The 23,482-nt window shown below is 42.0% G+C and overlaps 1 protein-coding gene across 2 annotated transcripts in view; it reads right to left on the reverse strand.

Moving 5' to 3' along the window:
- Positions 1-11,603: 11,603 nt before the first annotated feature.
- Positions 11,604-23,482, reverse strand: part of dscc1 (DNA replication and sister chromatid cohesion 1) — a 57,091-nt gene continuing 45,212 nt past the window's right edge. For both annotated transcript variants that reach the window (XM_069920595.1, XM_069920596.1), the window contains 2 exons: positions 16,908-17,056; positions 11,604-12,072 (listed from right to left, as the gene is read on the reverse strand). In XM_069920595.1, coding sequence (XP_069776696.1) covers positions 11,967-12,072; positions 16,908-17,056 — 255 coding nt within the window. In that variant the 3' untranslated portion in view covers positions 11,604-11,966. The remainder of the gene's footprint in view (positions 12,073-16,907; positions 17,057-23,482) is intronic.

Below are 23,482 nucleotides of genomic sequence, written 5' to 3' on the forward strand. Positions count from 1 at the left end.
TGAGTTTTGTGTGTCCGATGGAGATGTGGGGGGGCTGGTAGTCATGGTGGGGAGCTGGCTGATGGAGGACCTCAGTTTTCTTCAGGCTGACTTCCAGGCCAAACATTTTGGCAGTTTCCGCAAAACAGGACGTCAAGCGCTGAAGAGCTGGCTCTGAATGGGCAACTAAAGCGGCATCGTCTGCAAAGTGTAGTTCACGGACAAGTTTCTCTTGTGTCTTGGTGTGAGCTTGCAGGCGCCTCAGATTGAAGAGACTGCCATCCGTGCGGTACCGGATGTAAACAGCGTCTTCATTGTTGAGGTCTTTCATGGCTTGGTTCAGCATCATGCTGAAGAAGATTGAAAAGAGGGTTGGTGCGAGAACACAGCCTTGCTTCACGCCATTGTTAATGGAGAAGGGTTCAGAGAGCTCATCAAAAGATTTATAACCAACATGTACATTAAACTACAAGATAAGGAAAATGAAATAAACTATAAACCTAAGCAGAAGTGGGAAAAGGATCTAAACATGAAGGTAAAAAATGAAGTATGGGAAAAGTTATGTCCTGGAAATATGAAGAATACAATAAACACAAGGTTATGCATGATACAGTATAATTGGGTAAACAGGGTATAACTCCTCTAAAATTAAAAAAATGGGTTTCAACATTATCGAATAGATGTTTTCACTGTAAGAAGGAAATGGGAACAACATTACATGCAACTTGGGCATGTACGAAAGTAAATACGTTTTGGGAAGAATTAAATCAGATACTAAATAAAATTACAAAAAATAACATACCAAAAAAAACAGAAATAATTCCTTTAAGTAACATAAGAAGTAGAGAATTAGCCCTCAAATTAGATAAAGTGCAAAAAAAATTCATTATGGTAGCCTTAGCGATAGCAAAAAAAATGTATAATGTCAACTTGGAAAATGGAAGAGAGCATGAGTATACAGCAATGGTACATGGAAATGAATAAATGTATTCCATTGGAAAAAATAATATATAATTTAAAAAATAGAGTCACAATGTTTGAACAAATTTGGGAACCATACATGATACATATCAGAGAGAACTTGCCTATGACCTCCATCCCCTAAAATGAGAATGAAAATGATAAGACAAAATGACTAGATTCAGAGTGTAATAAATAGATGACGCATTTTTTTTGTTTATTTTCCTTTGTGTGAAAATATTGTTTTATGATTTTATTGTATATGTTGAATGTTTATGGGTTTTGGAGGGGGATAGCAAGCAGAATTAGATTTATTGTCATGAACAAGTTAGGAAATGTGGTGTTTTGCAACAGCATCACAGTTGTACATTCATTTTACACCATTTTGCCTCATTAATGTAAGAGAAAAAAAAATACCAGTGCATGAGAGTAAGACAGAGTCTTTGGTTCATGAAGTTATTGAATATTCAGCCAGCTTCTCAATACTTGAGCATTGGTTCCAGCACCTGTGGTTTCTTGTGTTTCTTCAGTTCCTCGCTGATTAAATAAACCTCCCAACCATTAAACCTTTTTATTGAACTGCTCTGAAAATATTTGTTTGTCTTGACTTTCGATCTGGAGGCTGCTAATATGTGACATTTCTTTTGGCATTTGAAAAATCTGCCAGTTCCAAATTGACGTCTGTGATAATGTGCCTCTGGTAATAATCACAACTGATCGAACTGGTCTTGTCGGACAGTTTGGGTGCAGTTTCATAGCCTTGAACTGAGCTCTGGTTTCTTGACTGATTTCGGTGGATGAAATGTGCTACATAAATAGAGGCCACTTCCATCAATACAGTAAGCTTAATTATATTGATTTTGATTGAGGGAAAAATATTGACCAGGACCCCGAGAATAATTCTCTTGCTGATTTTAAAAATGGCAAAATGATATTTTCTACATTTTCCTGGATCCAAAATCCACTTCTTCAACAGGGCAGCTCTCCACCATTTGACATTGAAACATCGATCTTGACATTTTCAGGTTACCAGAACATTTATGTTTATTGTCATCTACATATGTATGGAAATGTTTATAGGGAATATTAAGGGAAACTTCTTCATGCAGACAGTGGTGGAAGTGTAGAATGAGCTGCCAGATGAAGGCTTGATTTTGACATTTAAGAAACGTTTGGATTGGTACATGGATGGGAGAGTTATGGAGAAATATGGTCTGAATGCAGGACGATGGGACGAGGCAGAATAATACTTCACAGATTGGATAGGATGAAAGGCCTGTTTTTGAGTTGTAGTGTTCTATGGAAAGTCTTATTTGGTGCAGCTTCCCAGGTGCATAAAACACAAAGCAGAACAACACATAGTAGAGAAATAAAGAAAATATCACAGGAAGAAGTAAAAACAATAACTAATAATAAGTGTTTACAGTTGGTTGTTTGAATTCACAACCCTCGACTCAAAGGGAAAATTGCCTTCATCTTGAGCCTCACCTGAAACTCATGTATCTAGCCATAGAACAATACACTCGGATGTGTCACTGAAGAGCAGGAACTAGTGCTGTAAAAACAATTTCTTTCCAATGGCTACCATTGCAACCATTGACATGATACACAAAACCCGTTATAATAAATAGAATGCAAGTCAAATTTTAAAACTACAAATTGCAACAACATTGTTACAATTCATTATCTTCCACTAGAGGGAGCAAAGCTTGAACAAAGCCACAAAATTCTTGAAAAAGACACATTTTACATGACATGGTTTCATTGAAACAATGATTAAATTCTAAATTAACCTTAGTCTAAATGGAAAGGATATTGTCATGAAAGTTGCAGGTGATGCAATATTGACCATGTGCTTGAGTGAAGAGAAAATGTCCAAACAGTAAGATATTGACAGATTGGTTGGATGGTGGGAAATGTAATTCAATCTGGAGAAGCATCTGGGAGGTTCCACAAAGCAAGAATCAACGCAATAGGAAGATACCAAGAAATGTCGAAGAACAGAAAGATCTTTGACAAGGAAGCAGCAACTGGAACTTGCAAGACACTTATCTGAGGATAAATGGGACAAGATATTTAAACTGGTAAATACCTCTTCTATATTTGCCCGACACTCATTAATCTAATTTAAAGAGGAGCATCGTGTTCACATGTCCAAAGATAAACTGGCTAGTATTTTTTTCTAATATTAACCCTATTTGTGACAGATGCAAATCTGAAATTGCTACGTTGACACATATAAACATATGTTTGTCCTGAGAAAACTATTGGAAAGAAACTTTTAATATCTTTTCAACTATACTCCAGGTGGAACTATCCTCCAATAACTGCTCTGGTTATTGACCCAGACATAGGGAGTTTTTCTGTCCCTGTTCAATGGGCTGTGGCCTTCTCTACATTTTTGGCCAGAGGAGCCATCCTTTTCAAATGGAAAGACTCTGGACCTCCAACAGTGTATTAGATAGGAGGAAAGATTTGGATAAACTGGTTTTGTGTTCTTTGAAAAGACTGAAGTGTTGGAGGATAAGCCTATCCTGAAGTTTTCCTTCCTCCACAACAATAATCTCTCTCCACGTTCAACTCAAAGACTGGACACCAGATTCTGTGGACTGTTCTTTTGACTGATTTACTTGATGAGACTGATGGCATTTTGTTTTTGGGAGATTTGGGCTTAGACTGTAATGGTCTGAATATTTTTTCACATACACACTATAAATATCCATTGTTAGTATATAGTTGCCATAACAGCTTATGTTTCGATGTTAAGTTTATTGAGATAATTTTATTATTGACAATTGTTAAATAAATTTTGAGTTAAACTTAACTCATCTGTTTAAGTCTTTTTCAATTGCTGTTGGTAAGATGTAACAGGAGATATACATATGAAGTCATTCATCAGAGAAGGAAGAGAAAATATTTTCACTCAAAAGGTAATTAGGCACGTGGAACTGAAACTCAAAGGTTATGGAGGCAGAAACCCTCAACATAACTAAAATACACCAAGATGTGCAATTGAAGTACAGTCACAAGTACTGGAAGAACAATTTCTTTCCAATGGCTGTCAGGCTCTTGAAAATCCCTTTACAACACTAATCATACAATTCTCACATAAAGGACTGTCTGCACTCTTACGAAACTACTTTTTTCTTGTGCTATGGTAATGTGGCCAAGATAATTGGCTTCCTACCATCATAACCGCATTCTTTTGGTCTCAGTATTATTAGAAGCAGTACAAGATTTTACCTGATGCCCATCAATTCATTTAACCAGGATATAACAAGCCACATTGTTAGGTAGTGTTTTAGCTGTTCTGGAACAGCTTGGCTTCCTTCTCCTATCTGCTCTCTCATTCTTCAAATCTGTTTTATGCTGAATTTCCTGAGTTTAATATTTAAGATCATGTGATCAATAAAACAAGGTACAAATGCAAAATACTGTATTGCTGGAACTCAAAAAATAAAAACAATAATATGTACACTAAGAGGTGTTGTCTCTGCAAGACAAACCTGGAAAGCTAGACTGTAGCTCTGGACTGCTTTATATACAAGGTCACCGGGATGTCCCCTGGTGACCTAGTGGTGTAATTACATATCACCACATTCACCCCCCCCTTAAAAAATTGTTATTCCACCCCCCCCCACCCCATCCTCCTTCCCTTGTTTGTAAGTTCATGAGTCCAAAATTTTCCATGGCTTCCATTGCCTTCTGAACCTCCTTGGTAGTGGTATAGGGGTGGGGAGTGCAGTCTGCCTTTTGGCCTTTCTTGGTGGAGGTGTGGGAGTGGGAAGTATTGGCTGGTCATGTGGCCATGTGGGCTGGGGGTCCTCTTGTGTGGGATTAAGTCCTGCCACCGAGTCTAGGGTGGTGATATTTTGTGGGACAGCGTACCAAGGGTCCTGATTTCCGGGGTGGGTGGTATGGTCCTCTGGGGTGACTCGATGGATAACTGTTCTAGTGACTGCTGCTGTGCTCCTTGTTGATCTGTCGACATCTGTGTTTCCTCCGCGTTGCTCACGAATCCGGCCGGCGCAAGATCCCTGGTGGCTACCGAGTCTTCTCTTCCATCTGGGAATGTGATGAAGGCATACTGAGGGTTCACGTGCCTCAACTCCACTTGCTCCACCAATGGGTCCACTTTGTGGGGTCTGCAGTGCTTCCAGAGGAGACAGGTCCCGGTGTCATCATCCATTTAGGCTTTCCTTGTGAAAGAAAAGATACGGTCATGTGGGGTCACGTTAATGGCAGTACACAACAAAGAATGTATAGAATGCAGGGCCTCTGGCAACACTTCTTGCCATCAAGTAACAGGCAGGTCTTTTGCTTTTAAGGTCAAGAGGACCGTTTTCCAGAAAGTGGCATTTTCATTTTTGACTTTTCCATTCTCCCGGGATTGTAACTTGTAGTGCAGCTGGTAGCAATCCTTCTCTCGTGCAGGTACTGCTGTACTTCCACACTCATGAATGCAGCACCCCTGTCTGTGTGTATGTAGTTCAGGTTCCCAAATATGCTGAAGTTGGGTTGGAGGCATTTTATAACAGTGGCTGCTGATACATCAGAACACGGGATTGCGAAGGGGAAACGGGAATATTCATCTATTACGTTTAGGAAATAGACATTTCTATTATTGGACGGGAGTGGGCCTTTAAAATCAAGGCTGAGGTGCTCAAAATGTTTGATAACTTTATCAGGGAGTCTTTGTCTGGCCGGTAAAATTGCAATTTGCATTCCGCACAGATGGGGCAGCTCTTGTTCACTGACCTCACTTCCTCTACCGATATTGGGAGGTTTTAGGTTTTAATGAAGTTAAACAGTCTAGCAATCCCCGGTTGACCCAGCTCATTGTGCAAGCTCTGTAACTGGGGCGTGTGGTTAAGGATGGCACAAGTGCCTCTGGACAGCACGTCCGGGGGCTCGTTGAGTCTCCCGGGGCGGTATAGAATGTCATAGTTAAATGTAGACAATTCTATCCGCCAGCGCAGAATTTTGTCGTTCTTAATTCTCCCCGTTCTGGTTATCGAACATAAAAGCCACAGATCGTTGGTCCATGATGAGAATCCAGTGTTTGCACGCCAGATAATGTCACCAGTGCCTTACTGCTTCCACAATGGCTTGGGCCTCCTTCTCTACTGCTGAGTGTCTTACCTCTGACCCCTGTAGGGGTCATGAGAAAAAGGCCACCGGTCGTTCGTCTTGGTTTAGGGTGGCTGCCAGAACCACATCGGATGCATCCGTTTCTACTTGAAACGGGATTGACTCATCTATGGACCGCATGGTAGCTTTAGCGATATGGTCCCTAATGTCCCTGAATGCTCTGGTGGCTGCTGGGCACAGTGGGAAAAGAGGCTTTTATAAGTGGGTGGACCCTGTCGGCATAGTTGGGGACCCATTGGGCGTAGAAAGCGAACAGTCCCAAATACCTTTTCAGTGCTTTCAGCGTGTATGGTACTGGGAGGTCTAGGAGAGGGTGCATATGGGCAGGGTCTGGGCTGATTTTCCCGTTCTGCACTACCTAGCCCAGGATTGGCAACTTCCTGGCACTAAAGACTCATTTGTTCCTGTTGTATGTTAGGTTCATTTCCTCGCTGCCTGGAAGAAGCGTTTTAAATTCGGGTCATGATCCTCCTGAGTGTGGCCACAGATTGCCATGTTGTCTAAGTAGGGGAACACTGCTTTCAGTTGGAACTCATCTACTATTCAGTCCATTTCTCTCTGAAACAGGGACACTCCATTGGTGACACCGAAGGGGAGTCGCAAAAATTGATACAGTCTGCCGTCTGCCTCAAATGCCATGTAAATGTGATCGCTGTTTCTAATGGGCAGTTGGTGGGATGCTGCCTTCAGGTCTATGATGGAGAACACCTTATACTGTGCAATGTTGTTGACCATGTCTGCTATGCATGGCAGGGGGGTAGGCATCTACTTGTGTAAATTTGTTGATTGTCTGGCTGTAATCCACTACCATGCGGAGTTTTTCTCCTGACATTACTACAACCACCTGAGCTCTCCAGGGGCTGGTGCTCTACTCTATGATGCCCTCCTGTAGTAGCTTGTGGACCTCTGTCCTAATGAAGGCTCTGTCCCTTGGGCTGTACTTCCTGCTCTTTGTGGCTATTGGTGTGCATTCTGGGGTCAGGTTTGTGAACAGCGGAGGGGGTTCTATGTTCAGACAGGCTGCGGTGTTGTTTCTTCGTAAGGCGTAGTGGGGGGTGAGGCTCGTTGTGCACTATTGTAATGCTTTCTAACTGGCACTGAAAATCTAACCCCAATAGTACCGGGGCACAGAGGTGAGGGAGTACTAGTAATTTGAACCCTTCGTATTTTGTGCCCTGGATTTTTAGAGTAACCCTGCAAAACTGTTTTACCTCAGCCACAAAGCTGCTGGCTGCTAACAGGATCTGGTGCTCACTCGGGCGTGTGGGGAGGGCAAGGTGGTTGACTAACCCCTGGTCAATAAAACTTTCAGTGCTTCCACTATCTATTAAGTAATTTACCCTCACATCATTAATTTTGATGCACACAGTGGCATCGGATAAATTGTGTGGACTCGCCTGATTCATGCGTAGGGAAGCAAGTCTGGCGTGTCCTTCATGTCCTTCCATCCAATAGTACTCGGCGTCATATTAGTCTCCTGAAGACTGTGTCCTCTGCTCCAAGCATTTGTCCAAGATGGCCGGCTGCACATGGCATTCTTCTTCTTCTGTTTGTGGAGAAAGAAGAACTTTCCCGTCTCATTAGCATGAGAATGGGCCTTGGTGCTTCTGCAGACTTTTGCATAATGCCCTCGTTTTCCACAGTTGGAACAGACATTTTCTCTGGCAGGGCAGAAGGCTCTGGGGTGCTTTCTTTGTCCACAGAAAAAGTACTTGGGACCCTCAAGATGCTGCTGCTGTGAATTCCTGTGAGGCAGCGTACTTTTCTTTTCGTGGGGCTAGAGAGTCCAGCAGTGTGACGTTTGTCCCAGCCCCAGGGTCCTGTGAGTACTCCTCCAATTCTTTCCTGGTGCTTTCTAAAGCTTCTGCAATAGTCTCTGCCTCATCTAGCCCCACCATTCCTTTCTCCAGCAATCGATGTCTTGTTTCAGTGGATCGTATGCCCGCTACAATTCTGTCCCTAATAAGGTCCTCCGCATACTCCTGGGCTGATACTGCTTTAAAGTTGCAGCCTCTCACCAGGTCTTTCAGAGAGAGTATAAAGTCTCTGGCAGACTCCCCTACTTGTTGTGACCTGGTCATGAGCCTGTACCGGGAGTGGAGTTCACTATGCCCCTTACTGTAATGCCTCTGTAAAGTGCTCATTGCCTCTTGGTAGGACCTGTCATCCTGTGTAATGGAGTAAGGGTGGTCTCCCAGCTGCGCTAACAGCAGCATTAATAGCTCTTTATCCGATGCCTCAGTACCCTCCACGTAATTCAGAAAGCATCTCTGCCAGTGGCCGAAGTTCGTGCCATCTCCGGGATTTCTGTGGTCAAGCTCCAACCTGTTTGGTCGCAACACATGGCTAAGCCGCAGTCCCTGGTCCCTTAGGTAATGTGGGGGCACCCCGGGGGTCGTTCCCGGTCTCCACGTGGTCTCTAGATCAAGGAGTCAAGGGCAGTCTCTGGGGTACTGGGAGCTGTTGGTAGAGCCTCTGTGGGGCTTGTCTCTGCTGGAGGAGTAACCTGGGTGCTTGGGGCTGTTGCCTGAGTCTCTGGCTTTAGGACATTTGCAGTGGATTTAGGGGGGATCCCAACAGTAGCGACAGGTCTCCATGGTACTGGGGAAACTGCGGCTGGGGGAGTGATGGTAGTGGCTCCTTAGCATTCATTAGGGAGGGGGATGTGGAGGTTGGAGAGTTAGGGAGGGGTATGTAGATATTTTGGACCACGTCTACATATGGAAGGAGGAAATGTTGGAAATATCGGAGCACATTAGAGTAGATAGCATCTCAAGATAAATATCCAGGGCCTGACATGATCTAAGGAAAGCAAAGGAACAGATTGTTTAAATTCTGACAGGGTAACAGAAGACTGGTGGACAATCAATATCATTCCTTTCTTGTTGGGATAGGTCAATACAGAAAAGCACAGGCTGGTAGGTCTTGAATCAGTGATATGGAAATTGTTGGGAGAAGATTGAGGGTCAAGATTTACCTTGGAAAAGCAATGACTGGTTTGGAGTCAACATGTTTTGTGAAGAGGGTATTATATCACTGAGTTCTTTGAGAAGGTAACTAAGACAATGCAGTAGACATATTTATGTGCACATCAATAAAGGTTTTTACAAAATTCTGGATCACAGGCTAATCCAGAAGGCAAAGGGTCCAAGGCAATATTGGCAAAAATGACTGGGTCTGCAACAAGTGTACTGCAAGGATCAGTGCTGGGTCCCTTATAGTTTATTGTAAAGGTGCCCCCCCCACAACCCTCACATTAAGGCCATTTGGGTTATGGAAATTTACCTTTAGAAAATTCAAAATCCCCAACCTGAAAAATCTGAGATATAGAATAGAATTCACTGACTTATGTGGAGGAGGCAATGAATTAACTGCAAAATGCACAAGGACCAAATGTGTACTCCATCCTATACAACTCTTCCTCTGCACCCAAATGTCATCCCATCTTCAAATTTCATATAAACATAAAATTATGAAAGTCATTGATTAAAATCAGGAAAGTTGTTTCCACTGGTAGGTGAGACCAGAACTAGGGGATAATGGCTCAAGATTCAAGAGGGTAGATTTAGGACAGTGATGGAAGGAACTGCTCTTTTTAGGGATTGATAAATCTGTGGAATTCTCTGCCCAGGGAATCAGCAGAGGATGCCTCAATATTTAAGACAGTTAGATTTTTGTACAATAGGGTAATTGAGGGTGATGGAGTATAGGCAAATAGGTGGAACTGATCCACAGTCAGATCACCCAAGGTCTTATTAAATAGCAGAGCAGGCCAGATCACCTACTCCTATTTCTTGTTTTCTTGTCCAGAAAAGGGCTTCTTGTCATGATATACAGGCAATGAGACACACAATCAAACCCAAAATAAAGGAATCTATTGAGGAGTTCTGTTGAAATATGGACAATATCCAGGCTGGATCAAATTGAGAGATTTTGATGGAGACAGAACAATTTTATACATTGAATAACATAATGTGCTTTTCAATCTAGATTATAATCAATGATTATAGAAATAGTCAGGGAATAAGTTTCAAAATTTAATCAGGGAGTTTGGGGATAGGTAGAGGTGGGGACAATTTTTATGAAATATATCAAAAAGGTGGGAGAGAGCCATTATTCACCCTCAAGTGGTTTGAAACAGGACTAGTAAAATTTAAGTGCAAGTTGTAAACCTAATTGACCATTGTTATTTGTAGCAAGTTAGATAATTAAATGATATTTCCCACAAGGTAATAATCATCTGAAATTACTTCAGTCTCCAACAGAACTGCTGACCACTTAAGACATTGTCTTGACAGCTTCCAAAGCACATCTCTGAAGTGCCCCCAGGCATGAACCAGCAGCTGCAGTACTCACAGTTACTGTTGGGAGAAAAACAACCCATAGGAATACATCTGTTTGGGATTCAACACAAAATATAGCAAATTGTGATACAGGCAGTTTTCCTGGAAAGAAACCTACCCACAATTGTAGATGGTCGCTTGTAAGTGACTTCAATGAGAATATAGGATAGTGCATTTCCAGATTGCATGAAAATTGATGCAACAGATAGTGAACAGTTGACTGTGGATTCAGCAGGACACTGATCACCTAAAAAGTTGGGGAGTGCAGTGGCAAACAGAAATAAAGCCAGATGGGTATGATGTTATGCTCTTCAGAAAGTCAAATTCTAGTAGGAAAAATGGAATGGCAAGGAACTTGGGAATGTTAATGTCGGAGAGACCTTGTGGTGAAAATCCATTCCTCACTATAAGTAGTGACAGAGGTGGATGGGGTAGTAAAGAAAGCATTTGGGTTGCTTGCTTTTTAGGTGGTGCATTGAGTACAAGAGTTGGGACATCATGTTGTAGTTGAACAAAACATTGGTTTTGCTGTACTTTGGAGTACTTGTTTATAATTCTACTTGCTGTAATTCAGGAAGAACATGGCTGGAAAAGATAGAGTGCAGAAGAGATTTACTTTGATGCTGTCTGGAATGAAATGAAATAGTTTTGGTTTATTTTAACTGGATCATAGGAGGGAGAGGAATAAGAGGAGGAGCATCGAATACAATAGGGAAGAATCAGAGTCTTTTTCTCAGGGCAATCGGTCTGGACCAAGCATGCACAGGTTTAAAGTGAGAAAAGAAAAATTTAAAGGCAATCTGAGGGGAAAGGTTTTTCCTGAAAGTGGTAGTTATCTGGAACAAGCTGTGACAGGAGGTGGTAAAAGCATCATTACAAAGCATTTGGGTAGGTGCTTAGACAGAAATGGCATTGAGCAATACCAGCTTAATGCAGACAAATGGAATAAGCGAGGTCAGCATGGATAAGTTGGGTCAAAAGGCCTTTATTCTGTGCTAAATGACTCAGTAATTCACGGCACATTTTTAAAAAAAACTTGTAAAATATGAGAAGTGCAATCATTAGTCAGTGTCCTTGCCCACAAAGTATATTTTCCATTCCTAAACAAAAGTTCAGATATAAATGGACTTTTGAACATTTTGTATTGCAATTCACTGTAATGCAAACATATAATATCCAATAATTTATTAATTGACCATCTCTGACAAATATACAATATGGCAGAATTGTGCAGCCAGGAGCTCTGCAATAAGAAAACAATAATGAAATTCCTGTAACTTTTTCAAGTTTTTTCAACAATCAGGAAAAAATGTAGTTTGTTTCCTTGACACAGTTGATAGTGCCATTTCAATTTGTTTAAAAAAAAATCAAGAACATATTGAACTCGTCACATTTCCAGAAAATATTAAACAGTTTCAAGGAAGAATGAATAGTAAAATGCCACCTCTTGGAAAATGGAGAGAAAGGGCACAAGTACTTGAAATACATTATGTACTGTACAACTTTTGGAATGGTTTTGTTTTGCTGTCATCTTCAAACTAGCTTTCTGGAGCTGAACACTTTCACACCATTTTGCAGAGATGAACGAGCATATCTGGTCAGCAGTGACCCAATGGTCTGTTTATTTCCACACAAGCCCCTAATTAAGTGAGAAAAAAAAACAAAGCACATTTTTTTTGTAAAAAATTAAATAAAATTGTCTCCAAAGATTTCAAATGGTACAAGGTGAAAATTTCCTTACAAATTTAAAGGCTTTGATTTGGTTTGAGGGAGGGAAACATTGATGGAACAAGCTTAAATGATGAAGTGTACATTGTGGTGAGATTCAGCCCACATTTATCATCTGGAAAATATTATGTCCACTTAAAATTACTGCTCATTTTTCAGCACATTTTCTGTAGAATCAGCAACTTCAGTATCTCCATCTTCATTTAGGCCACAGGAGAATTTCTGTGGATTTCTCACTCTGTATAACCCACTGGAAGGTTCAAGAGAATCAGCATTCTTCACTATTTAATTTCATACATTGCAAATCTTAATACAATTGAGTAAATATTCATTATAAAACTCCCAGTATCCAGCACCTTTGAGGATTAGTAGATGCCAGATAAGTCCATTTGCCGGTTGCTTGAGATTGTGTTAGGCAAACTAACCACTGGGGGGCACCAATGTTAAACTTTTGTATTTTTTACCTATTTTTTTTGCCAGTTGCTGGAATTCTGCATTACAGGGATTTTACTGTATTTTATCTCTCAACAAATAATTGTTTCCATCGTTTTCCTTCTCAGCCTGAAACAGTTTCAACCATTCTTAATCCATTTCACTTATTTATGAAATGGATGATGAAACTTCTCATTGTTGATAGCATCTTTGTCCACCACGAAGCTGATGGAGTAATTACTGGCCTCAGTTGGTTTAACCTGCTTCTTGTGGGCAGCAAAACAGTTAAAAAAAGGAGTCTGGTCTGTCATACAGCAAAAGCATCCTGTACGGTACTTGAATTGAACGGTCACATGTACCAAGATACAATAAAAAGTTTTGTTTTGCATATTTTCCAGGCACACTTAGATAATGCTGGTAGCAGTAATAATAAAACATGAAAGTAGATTAGAAAACTCAGGTCAGTATGGGATCTCAAGAGAGGAAGTTTGTGGGATGCCTACAGGATGACTTTTTGGAGCTGCTTGTTGATGAGGCCATCAGGGGATCAGCTGTTCTAGATTGGGTGGTGTCTCATGAACCAGAGGGCATTAGCGAGCTTAAAGAACCTTTAGGAGGCAGTGATCATAGTATGATTGAGTTTATCGTGAAATTTGAAAAGGAGAGGCTAAAGTTCAATGTGTCCATATTTCAGTGGAGTAAAGGAAATTACAGTTGCATGAGAGAGGAACTGGCCAAAGTTGATTGGAAAAGCACACTAATGGGGAAGACAGCAGATCATCAATGGCTGGAGTTTCTGCAAGAAGTGAGGAAAATGCAGGACAGGCACATACCAAAAGGAATGAAAGTTATGAATGGAAAAATGAGACAATTGTGGCTGACGAGGGAAATTAAAGCTAAAGTAAAAGCAAAAGAGAGAGCAGACAAGGAAACAAAAATTAGTGGGAAAATAGAGGACCGGGAAACTAAGAAGATGATTAGTAAGGAAAAGATGAATTATGAAAGGAAGTTAGAAAATAATATCAAAGAGGATACTAAAAGCTTTTTTTAAATAGATAAAGAGTAAAAGAGTGACCAAAGTAGACATAGGACGATAGAAAATGATGCTGGAGAAATTGTAATGGGGAAGGAGCTATCAGAGGAATTGAATGAATATTTTGGATCATTATTCAATGTGAAAGACATTAACAGCATGATTGAGTATGAGGAGATGAAAATACTATTATTATGCATTGATTGTTGTATATTATAATCTTGTATCCTTATTCTCTCCACCCATTCTTTATTGTATGTAAGAATCACTAAAAAGAATGAAAAAAAGAAAGATTTATTGTGGGACACTGACGATGAAACGGAAGCCAACTCATCAGATTCAGAGTGGGATCCATATGATGACAGTGTAAACTGTAAGACTCCGGACGTGCTTGCTGATTTCTTTGCCTCAGTTGATGATAGTGATTTTGAAGGATTTTAGATTTTTTTTTAAATAAAATTTTCTTTCTAATATACTGGTAGCTTAAACGTTTGTTGCAGGGGCTTAAAACGTTTGTTGCAGGGGCTTAAAACGTTTGTTGCAGGGGCTTAAAACGTTTGTTGCAGGGGCTTAAAACGTTTGTTGCAGGGGCTTAAAACGTTTGTTGCAGGGGCTTAAAACGTTTGTTGCAGGGGCTTAAAACGTTTGTTGCAGGGGCTTAAAACGTTTGTTGCAGGGGCTTAAAACGTTTGTTGCAGGGGCTTAAAACGTTTGTTGCAGGGGCTTAAAACGTTTGTTGCAGGGGCTTAAAACGTTTGTTGCAGGGGCTTAAAACGTTTGTTGCAGGGGCTTAAAACGTTTGTTGCAGGGGCTTAAAACGTTTGTTGCAGGGGCTTAAAACGTTTGTTGCAGGGGCTTAAAACGTTTGTTGCAGGGGCTTAAAACGTTTGTTGCAGGGGCTTAAAACGTTTGTTGCAGGGGCTTAAAACGTTTGTTGCAGGGGCTTAAAACGTTTGTTGCAGGGGCTTAAAACGTTTGTTGCAGGGGCTTAAAACGTTTGTTGCAGGGGCTTAAAACGTTTGTTGCAGGGGCTTAAAACGTTTGTTGCAGGGGCTTAAAACGTTTGTTGCAGGGGCTTAAAACGTTTGTTGCAGGGGCTTAAAACGTTTGTTGCAGGGGCTTAAAACGTTTGTTGCAGGGGCTTAAAACGTTTGTTGCAGGGGCTTAAAACGTTTGTTGCAGGGGCTTAAAACGTTTGTTGCAGGGGCTTAAAACGTTTGTTGCAGGGGCTTAAAACGTTTGTTGCAGGGGCTTAAAACGTTTGTTGCAGGGGCTTAAAACGTTTGTTGCAGGGGCTTAAAACGTTTGTTGCAGGGGCTTAAAACGTTTGTTGCAGGGGCTTAAAACGTTTGTTGCAGGGGCTTAAAACGTTTGTTGCAGGGGCTTAAAACGTTTGTTGCAGGGGCTTAAAACGTTTGTTGCAGGGGCTTAAAACGTTTGTTGCAGGGGCTTAAAACGTTTGTTGCAGGGGCTTAAAACGTTTGTTGCAGGGGCTTAAAACGTTTGTTGCAGGGGCTTAAAACGTTTGTTGCAGGGGCTTAAAACGTTTGTTGCAGGGGCTTAAAACGTTTGTTGCAGGGGCTTAAAACGTTTGTTGCAGGGGCTTAAAACGTTTGTTGCAGGGGCTTAAAACGTTTGTTGCAGGGGCTTAAAACGTTTGTTGCAGGGGCTTAAAACGTTTGTTGCAGGGGCTTAAAACGTTTGTTGCAGGGGCTTAAAACGTTTGTTGCAGGGGCTTAAAACGTTTGTTGCAGGGGCTTAAAACGTTTGTTGCAGGGGCTTAAAACGTTTGTTGCAGGGGCTTAAAACGTTTGTTGCAGGGGCTTAAAACGTTTGTTGCAGGGGCTTAAAACGTTTGTTGCAGGGGCTTAAAACGTTTGTTGCAGGGGCTTAAAACGTTTGTTGCAGGGGCTTAAAACGTTTGTTGCAGGGGCTTAAAACGTTTGTTGCAGGGGCTTAAAACGTTTGTTGCAGGGGCTTAAAACGTTTGTTGCAGGGGCTTAAAACGTTTGTTGCAGGGGCTTAAAACGTTTGTTGCAGGGGCTTAAAACGTTTGTTGCAGGGGCTTAAAACGTTTGTTGCAGGGGCTTAAAACGTTTGTTGCAGGGGCTTAAAACGTTTGTTGCAGGGGCTTAAAACGTTTGTTGCAGGGGCTTAAAACGTTTGTTGCAGGGGCTTAAAACGTTTGTTGCAGGGGCTTAAAACGTTTGTTGCAGGGGCTTAAAACGTTTGTTGCAGGGGCTTAAAACGTTTGTTGCAGGGGCTTAAAACGTTTGTTGCAGGGGCTTAAAACGTTTGTTGCAGGGGCTTAAAACGTTTGTTGCAGGGGCTTAAAACGTTTGTTGCAGGGCTTAAAACGTTTGTTGCAGGGCTTAAAACGTTTGTTGCAGGGCTTAAAACATTGTTATAGGGTGGGGTCTGAGTGGATTCTGGAACCAATTAAGTGGTTTTGAGTAGAATTTTAAGGTCATTGTTTTTATAACTGGTTAATAAGACAACCCTGTTTTTGGGTGCTTCAAGGCTCATCTTATATGCTAAAATATACAATAAATTTGAGACAGTCAAATTCTATCACATCAAGTATATACTTTAATAACATTACCCCTAATTCTTCTAAACTGTCTGAAAAGGACAACATTCTTGTCCCAGTAATTATCCATCTGCATGACTTCTGGACTCCTCACAATGTATCTTTCCTTAAATAAGGGAACTAAAACTGTACACAATATTCCAGGTAATACCACATGAATACCCTGTAGAATTGTGACAACACTTTTCTATTTCTAAAGCACTTGCAATAAATGCCAAGATGCCTGAGCAGGGGGATAGTGGCAGCTCAGAGAGGGTTGGGGGGATTTAGTGGTGATGGTATGCAGGCAGAGAGGGGGTAGTGTCAGCACCAAGCCGGGGGGGGGGGGGTGGTGGGAGGAGGGGGCAGCGATGCCAGTACAATATGGTGACCACCAAGACTAGTTCTCGTGAGAATGCCTTGTCGCCATTTATTTTGCTCATAACTGCCACCCCAAGTCTGACCATAAAATTACTGCACTGGCTACTTCATTAAACTTCGCAGCAAACTGAATAATAAGACTGAAAGTTCAGAACATCCCCTGTTTCCTCACCGCCCCCTTGGACCTTTTCATCGCCCACTTTGGGAATCATGAATCTAACCCATAAAAATGTTGCTGAGTCAAAATCTCCTCACTGCAGCGTCTCCAATAAGTTTAGATTGCAGCAATTAGCAATAAAAACAACACAAGACAAATATCATAAATACTCACTGGATATAAGGTGCAATATCTTCCTCTGTCCACTTCTTCCTGATGCTAAAAAGACTGTTGAAACGATCCTGTATGTTCTCTGACAGATCCTCCACATTTAACTGAAAAATTACTTGTGGCCTTGAATTTCTATCCACAAGAGCAGCACCCTACATAATAAAAACAGAAGGAGTTCATTTTAAAATTAGCTTAATTTGCAATTGGATGCTGAATATCCATCATTTTTTTTTTAAATTTCAGACTAAGTTCTCAAAACATGGTGACAGCATTACAAGGGATTCTAAACCCAGGCACCATGCTTTAATTTCGACAGCTATAGAAAAGGCTTTCATCAGTCCAAAAAAATTCCTGGAATTCTGTTAAGAAAATGTTCTTCATTTTTGAACTGCCACAAAACAAAGGATCTGATGGGGTCTGTGATCTCATTTCAGCTAAACTGGAAGGTCAGGGAAGGAAGTGACTACAGTTGTCATTCTTGGATGGCCACTGAAAATGTGAAGGAGCCTCAAAAACGCTAGCTACTCAATCAACTTCCAGTACTTTTGTCAAGATACAGCAGCATCTTACAGCAGTATCTGAAATCAGAATTTCAGAAACTGGGACTAAATTTCTACTACAGAATGCTTATACAGTAATTCCCTGATTTATCACTTTTAACCATAATGGCACAGATATGTCCAGTTTATGAAACAAATACCCACAATGCAGTTTGCCAATATTCAATTTGCAATAAAAAAATTAATAAAGTATTTTCTATGAAGTCATCCCTTTGATAAATCGAGGAATCACTTTGGTGATTATTTTCATATCGGATTAAATTTACACACTGAACAAATCCATTTGTCGGCCAAGATTTCTGACAACATCAGAACACAGGCAAAAAATGTGGTTAAAAGTAAATAGATGAAGATTAAATTGAGGCCAAACAGTCAAGTATTTTATGGAATTAGTCTTTCTGGGAAGCAGCAATCTTTTACTGCCTCAAAATTCAGAAAGTAGCTAAATGAAAGTAAACCCCTCCCCCCCCCCCCACCCCCACACAGTAATCTGCATCTTTAGTGACTCTTGTTCAGTTGTATTCACCATAGCACCACACAGCATGATAAAAGAGTCTGTCAGTAGACAGTTATAATTTTCACAAAGCTCTTCTGAATCATCTCCAATGGCAACACATCCTTCCTTAGGCATGGGATGTAAAACTGCTCACAATACTCTAACTGTGGTCTGATCCATGCCTCATAAAGCATCAGGATTACACCTTTGCCTTTCTATTCTAGTCCTCTTGAAATGCATGCTAAAGTTCCATTCACCTTACTTACTACCGAGTTAACCTTCAACTATGAGGGAATCCTGCACTCGGACTCCCAAGTCCCTTTGGGCCTCCGCTCTCCATCTGCCACTTCTTTGCCTATTCTCCCAACCTGTCCAAGACCCTCTGCAAACCCAGTTTTCTCAACATTACCCACTCCTCCACCGATCTTTGCATAATCCACAAATTGGGCCACAAGCCCATTAATTTAGTCATCCAAATCATTTACACAGAGTGTGAGAAGTAGCAGTCCCAGCACTGACCCCGGTGGAACTCTAGTCTCTGGCAGCCAACCTGAAGTATTTTTTTTAAGACATAGAGCACGGTAACTGGCCATTTCGGCCCATGAGCCCGTGTTGCCCAATTACACCCAATTAGCCTACAATCCCTGGGATGTTGTGAATGGTGGGAGGAAACCAGCGACCCCAGGGAAAACCCATGTAGCCATGGGGAGAATGCACAAATTCATTCCAGATAGGGTGGGGTTCGAACATAGATCCCGATCAGTGGAGCTGTAATAGGATTGTGCAAATTGTGTCATCTCCTTCCTTCCTACTCTTTGCCCTCTACCAGTTGGCCAAAGTTTTGTTCACACTAGTACCTTTCCCACAATACAGTGGGGTTGTATCTTGTTTGGCAGCCTTACATGCAGCATCCTGTCTCCTTTGTCCACCCTGCTCGTTACTTCCTCAAAAGAAGTCCAACAGATTTGTCAAGCAAGATCTCCCCAAAGGAAACGATACCAACTTTGAGCTATTTTATTTTATGCTTTCAAGTACTCGGTCTTTAAAATGGGCTCCAAACTCCAGAATCTTGCCAGCCATTTAAAATAGGCTAACCAGCCAACAATTTCTTATCTTTTGCCTCCCTCCCTCCCCTCTTTAAAAATGGAGTGACAGTTGCAATTTTCCAGTTCTCACGAACCATTCCATACTCTAATAATTCCTGCAAGATCATGACCAATGCTATCACAATTTTTAAGCCACTTCTCCAGAACCCTGGGCTGTATTCCATCCCATCAGATGATTTATCCACCTTCAGCTCCCAAGCATATTCGCCAGAGTAATAGGAAAATCTTACTTCTGTCCCCTGACTTTCTGGCATGTAACTGGTGTCTTCCAGTGAAGGCCCAATGTCAAATATCTGTTCAGTTTATCTGCCATTTTCTTTGTTCCCCGTTACTACTTCTCAGCAGTCAACTTTCAGCAGTTCGGCTTCCACTTTTATCTCTCTAAATACATCTGAAAAACTTTTTACGTCTTCTTTTGAGTTATTGGCTTCATCCTCTCTCCCCTTATTGCTTTTTTTTTTGTCTTTTATTTTTATTAGAAAGCAACTCAATTCTCCAGCTTCCCACTAATTTGTTCAATACCGTACACCAGTGGTTTTCAACCTCTTTCCACTCACATACCACTTGAAATATTCCCTATGCTTTTGGGGCTCTGTGATTAGTAAGGAATTGCTTAAGGTGGGATGTGGGTGGGAAGGAAGCTTGAAAACCACTCTTTTAATGGTACCTAATTGACTCGTGATGTGTATGGTTTCATAACTCCAAAGGAAATGGGCCCAATGACAATTTTTCTCAAGCAAAATATTTCAGTAACAATTGGGTCTGGAGCAGTGATTCTCAATCTTCCCTCCCCACTCACATACCACCTTAAGCAATCCCTTACTCATTACAGAGCACTTATGGTGTAGGGATTACTTAAAGTGGTATGTGAGTGGAAAGAAAAGGGTTGAGAACCACTGCCATACACCTTTCTTTGGCTTTGCCTCACCTTCCCTCCCTCCCTTTAGAATACTTCCTCTTTGACTCTGCACATTTTGAATTATTCCCACAAACTCCTGCCATTGCTGCACCACCATCTTCAACGCTAGGATCCCCTTCCAATGAACTTAGGTTTCAATATTTATGAGAAATTTGAGTAGGTACATGGATGGCAAGAGTATGGAGGTCTATGGTGTGGGTACAAGTCAGCGAGATTGCGCAAAACACTGCCCGGTCCTGCAGTGTTCTATGCAGATAGCATTGTTGAATATGTTCAAGGCAAAGATTGAGAGACATTATTGTTATATATAGAGAATTTAGGTTAAAATGGCTTAAGTTAAAATGTGATGATTAATCATAAAAAGGGAAGCCAGAATGGACAGGGAGCTTACTAGCAGCCAAGGACAAAAGGTTCAGCTGGATATGTTTTTTTAAACCTATCTTTTCATGGTCATAGTGGACATGACCATGATTGATAAGAAGGGTGAGAAACAGAATTTAGTGTATGTAGAGTTCGCAGCGTACGTAACAAACGTGATAATTAAAAATGCAGTTATACTTAGAATGCTTTTGCAATACTAACCAATTAAAACCATATTAATAAGAAGGGGAAGGGCAAACAATAAGGGTATAAAAATCAATGCACTGTATGTATCGGGGCTTAACTGGTGAGAAGCCAGTTGAGTCCAACTCTGCAGACTTGTAAATAAAGCTTGTCGTGTCATCAGTTTTAAAGAGACTCATGTGTGAGAAGTTTTATTTCTGACAAATGGGGACTCGTCCGGGATCTACACTCCGGCCGTGAGGGGAGGCGAGAAGAGGGACATCGGAGGTGGTGTACCCCGCTGAGTTCAGCGGCTCCTAGTCCCTTGCTCGTCGCTTCGGGCGGCTTGAGCGAGTGGTATCCGGACAAGGTGACACGACAAGATGGAGAGGAGAAGGGTGACGGTTCAATCCCCGAGAAGACACCGGTAAGTGACGACTTACGATTGTGGTGTGGGGATTGGGTAACAGGTGTAACGGGATACATCTGTTAGGATAAAAAAACCTAACGTAATAGATCAGGTATAGAGCTTTTGTTGTGGCGTGAGGACCCTGTCGTGGGACTCTAAGATAGACCCCAGGGAAACCTCGGCGGTAACCGAAGGAAGGACAGCACCTCCGACGAAGTGCCGAGAAGAGAGGGGTCGACCCCAGGGAAACCTCAGCGGTAACCGAAGGAGGGACAGTACCTCCGACGAGGCGTCTGAGAAGAAGGGAGTAGGGTCCAGAACGAGAGGGTCCTCAGCAACGATAAACAGATCTAGGTGGGAAAATGGGAGGATCAAAATCTAAGGGCTCGTCTGAAAATTCAGGACAATTCCTGGGAGTTCCCCTTGACAGCCCTTTGGGGAGAATGTTTGAAAATTGGGATAGTAAAAGATATCGAGACAAAAACAAGAAAAAGATGGTTCAATATTGTCTCCTTTGGTCGAAACAACCTATTAAAGGTTCCTCGGTCTGGTGGCCGAAATTTGGATCTGATGAGGATTGGGTTAGACAAGCATTAAACATATATGTAAATTCGAGACCAAAGGTGAATCAAGAAGAGTTAGCATATGCATTTTGTTGGGTTCCCTGGCCAGGATCCTTAACAAAATGTTTTAAATTGAGGGTAGCGGGAGAAAAGAAATGGGAACCTCTGGACAACCTTCCCCCTCCTTATATTCCCCCGGTGCCTACTGCGCCCGAGGAAAGCTCATTACCGGAGGGGAAAGGTGATGAATCTGATTGCCCCGAAAGGGGCCGGGAAAAAAAGAATGAATTAAGGGAGTCGGACCCTAAACTTCCACCGGTAAACCGACCCTGGACAAGATCCCAGACTGGTCCAGGACCATCAAAGTTTTCAATAAGCCTAAATCCCCTGAGGGAAGTTCCTATGGGAGGACCGGGAGGGGGAACGGGATATGTGAATGTTCCCCTAACTAGTACAGAGGTGCGGGGATTTAAGAAAGAAATGAAAAAGTTATTGGAAGATCCTATAGGACTGGCTGAACAGCTCGACCAATTCCTGGGACCAAACACATATACGTGGGAAGAGATGCAGGCAATAATGGGAACATTATTCTCACCCCAGGAGAGGCAGATGATTCGACGGGCTGCCCTCCTCATGTGGGAATATGAACAACCTGGGGACCCCAGACCCCATGAACAAAAATATCCCTTAAATGAACCCAGGTGGGACAAACGAACACCCGAGGGATTGGCAAGTATGAGACAATATAGAGAGTGGACAATTAAAGGGATACGGGAGGCTGTGCCAAAGGGTCACAATTTCACCAAGGCATTTGGGAACCACCAGGGGAAAGATGAGTCCCCTACTGATTTTTTGGAGAGGGTGAGAAAGAATGTCCAACAGTATGCGGGCGTGGACCCTAGTACACCAATGGGTGAACAGCTTATTCGAATTGAATTTGTTTCCAAATCATGGCAGGACATTAGAAAGAAACTAGAAAAGGAGGAGGACTGGAGCGAAAAACCCCTAAGCGACCTGTTAAAAAAGGCGCAAAAAATATATTTGCAGAGAGAAGAAGAAGATCAAAAGAGGGCGACAAAGGTTATGGTACAGACTATCCGACAGATGAATGCCGAATCCAGAGGGGAAAGAAAACAAAACCTTCCTCTAAACAATCCAAGATATCCAAGAGAGGGAAGACCCCGGAGGTTCGTTAAGTGCTATTACTGCAATGAGGAAGGACACTTTAAGAGGGAATGCCCCCGATACAAGAGGGAATTGCGTGCCCTCGAACTTATGGAAGAAGATTAGGGGGGTCAGGGGTTCCAAATGTTAGGGACCAAGTATAAGAGAGAACCCCTGGTAAAACTAAAAATTGGTCCCAAGGGAGAAGAGGTGGTGTTTATGGTGGACACAGGAGCGGAACGAAGTAGTGTAATAACTGTGCCAATCGGGACTGAACCTGTAAAAAGTAATTTGAAAATTTCTGGGATAGAAGGGGCTCCCAGAATGGTATCAATAATTCCCCAAGTAACAGTGAAACTGGAAGAAAGAGAAGGGGTACAAGACCTCTTGTTGTTACCGTCGGCTGGATTTAACCTCCTAGGAAGGGACTTACAGGCTCTCCTAGGTTTGGGTGCTCTCCCTGTGGACGGAGAAGTGCGAGTCCACCTCTGTGCTCTAAAGGAAGAGGATGAACGGCAGATTGACGAGAGAGTCTGGTATAAGGAGGGAAATCGAGGAGGTCTGGACATCCCACCTTTACATGTCACATTAATACCAGGTCATCAGCCGGTAAGGAAACGTCAGTATCCTATTTCTTTGGAAGGGAGAAAAGGGCTACAGCCGGTAATTGAGACTCTAATACGAGACGGACTATTAGAAGAATGCATGTCACCTTATAACACCCCTATACTCCCAGTGAAAAAGTCAGATGGATCCTATCGCCTAGTTCAGGATCTAAGAAGTTTGAATGCTATTGTTCAGACCCGCCACCCAGTGGT

This window comes from Narcine bancroftii, chromosome 2 (assembly GCF_036971445.1).
Source record: "Narcine bancroftii isolate sNarBan1 chromosome 2, sNarBan1.hap1, whole genome shotgun sequence".
Taxonomy (NCBI): Eukaryota; Metazoa; Chordata; class Chondrichthyes; order Torpediniformes; family Narcinidae; genus Narcine; species Narcine bancroftii.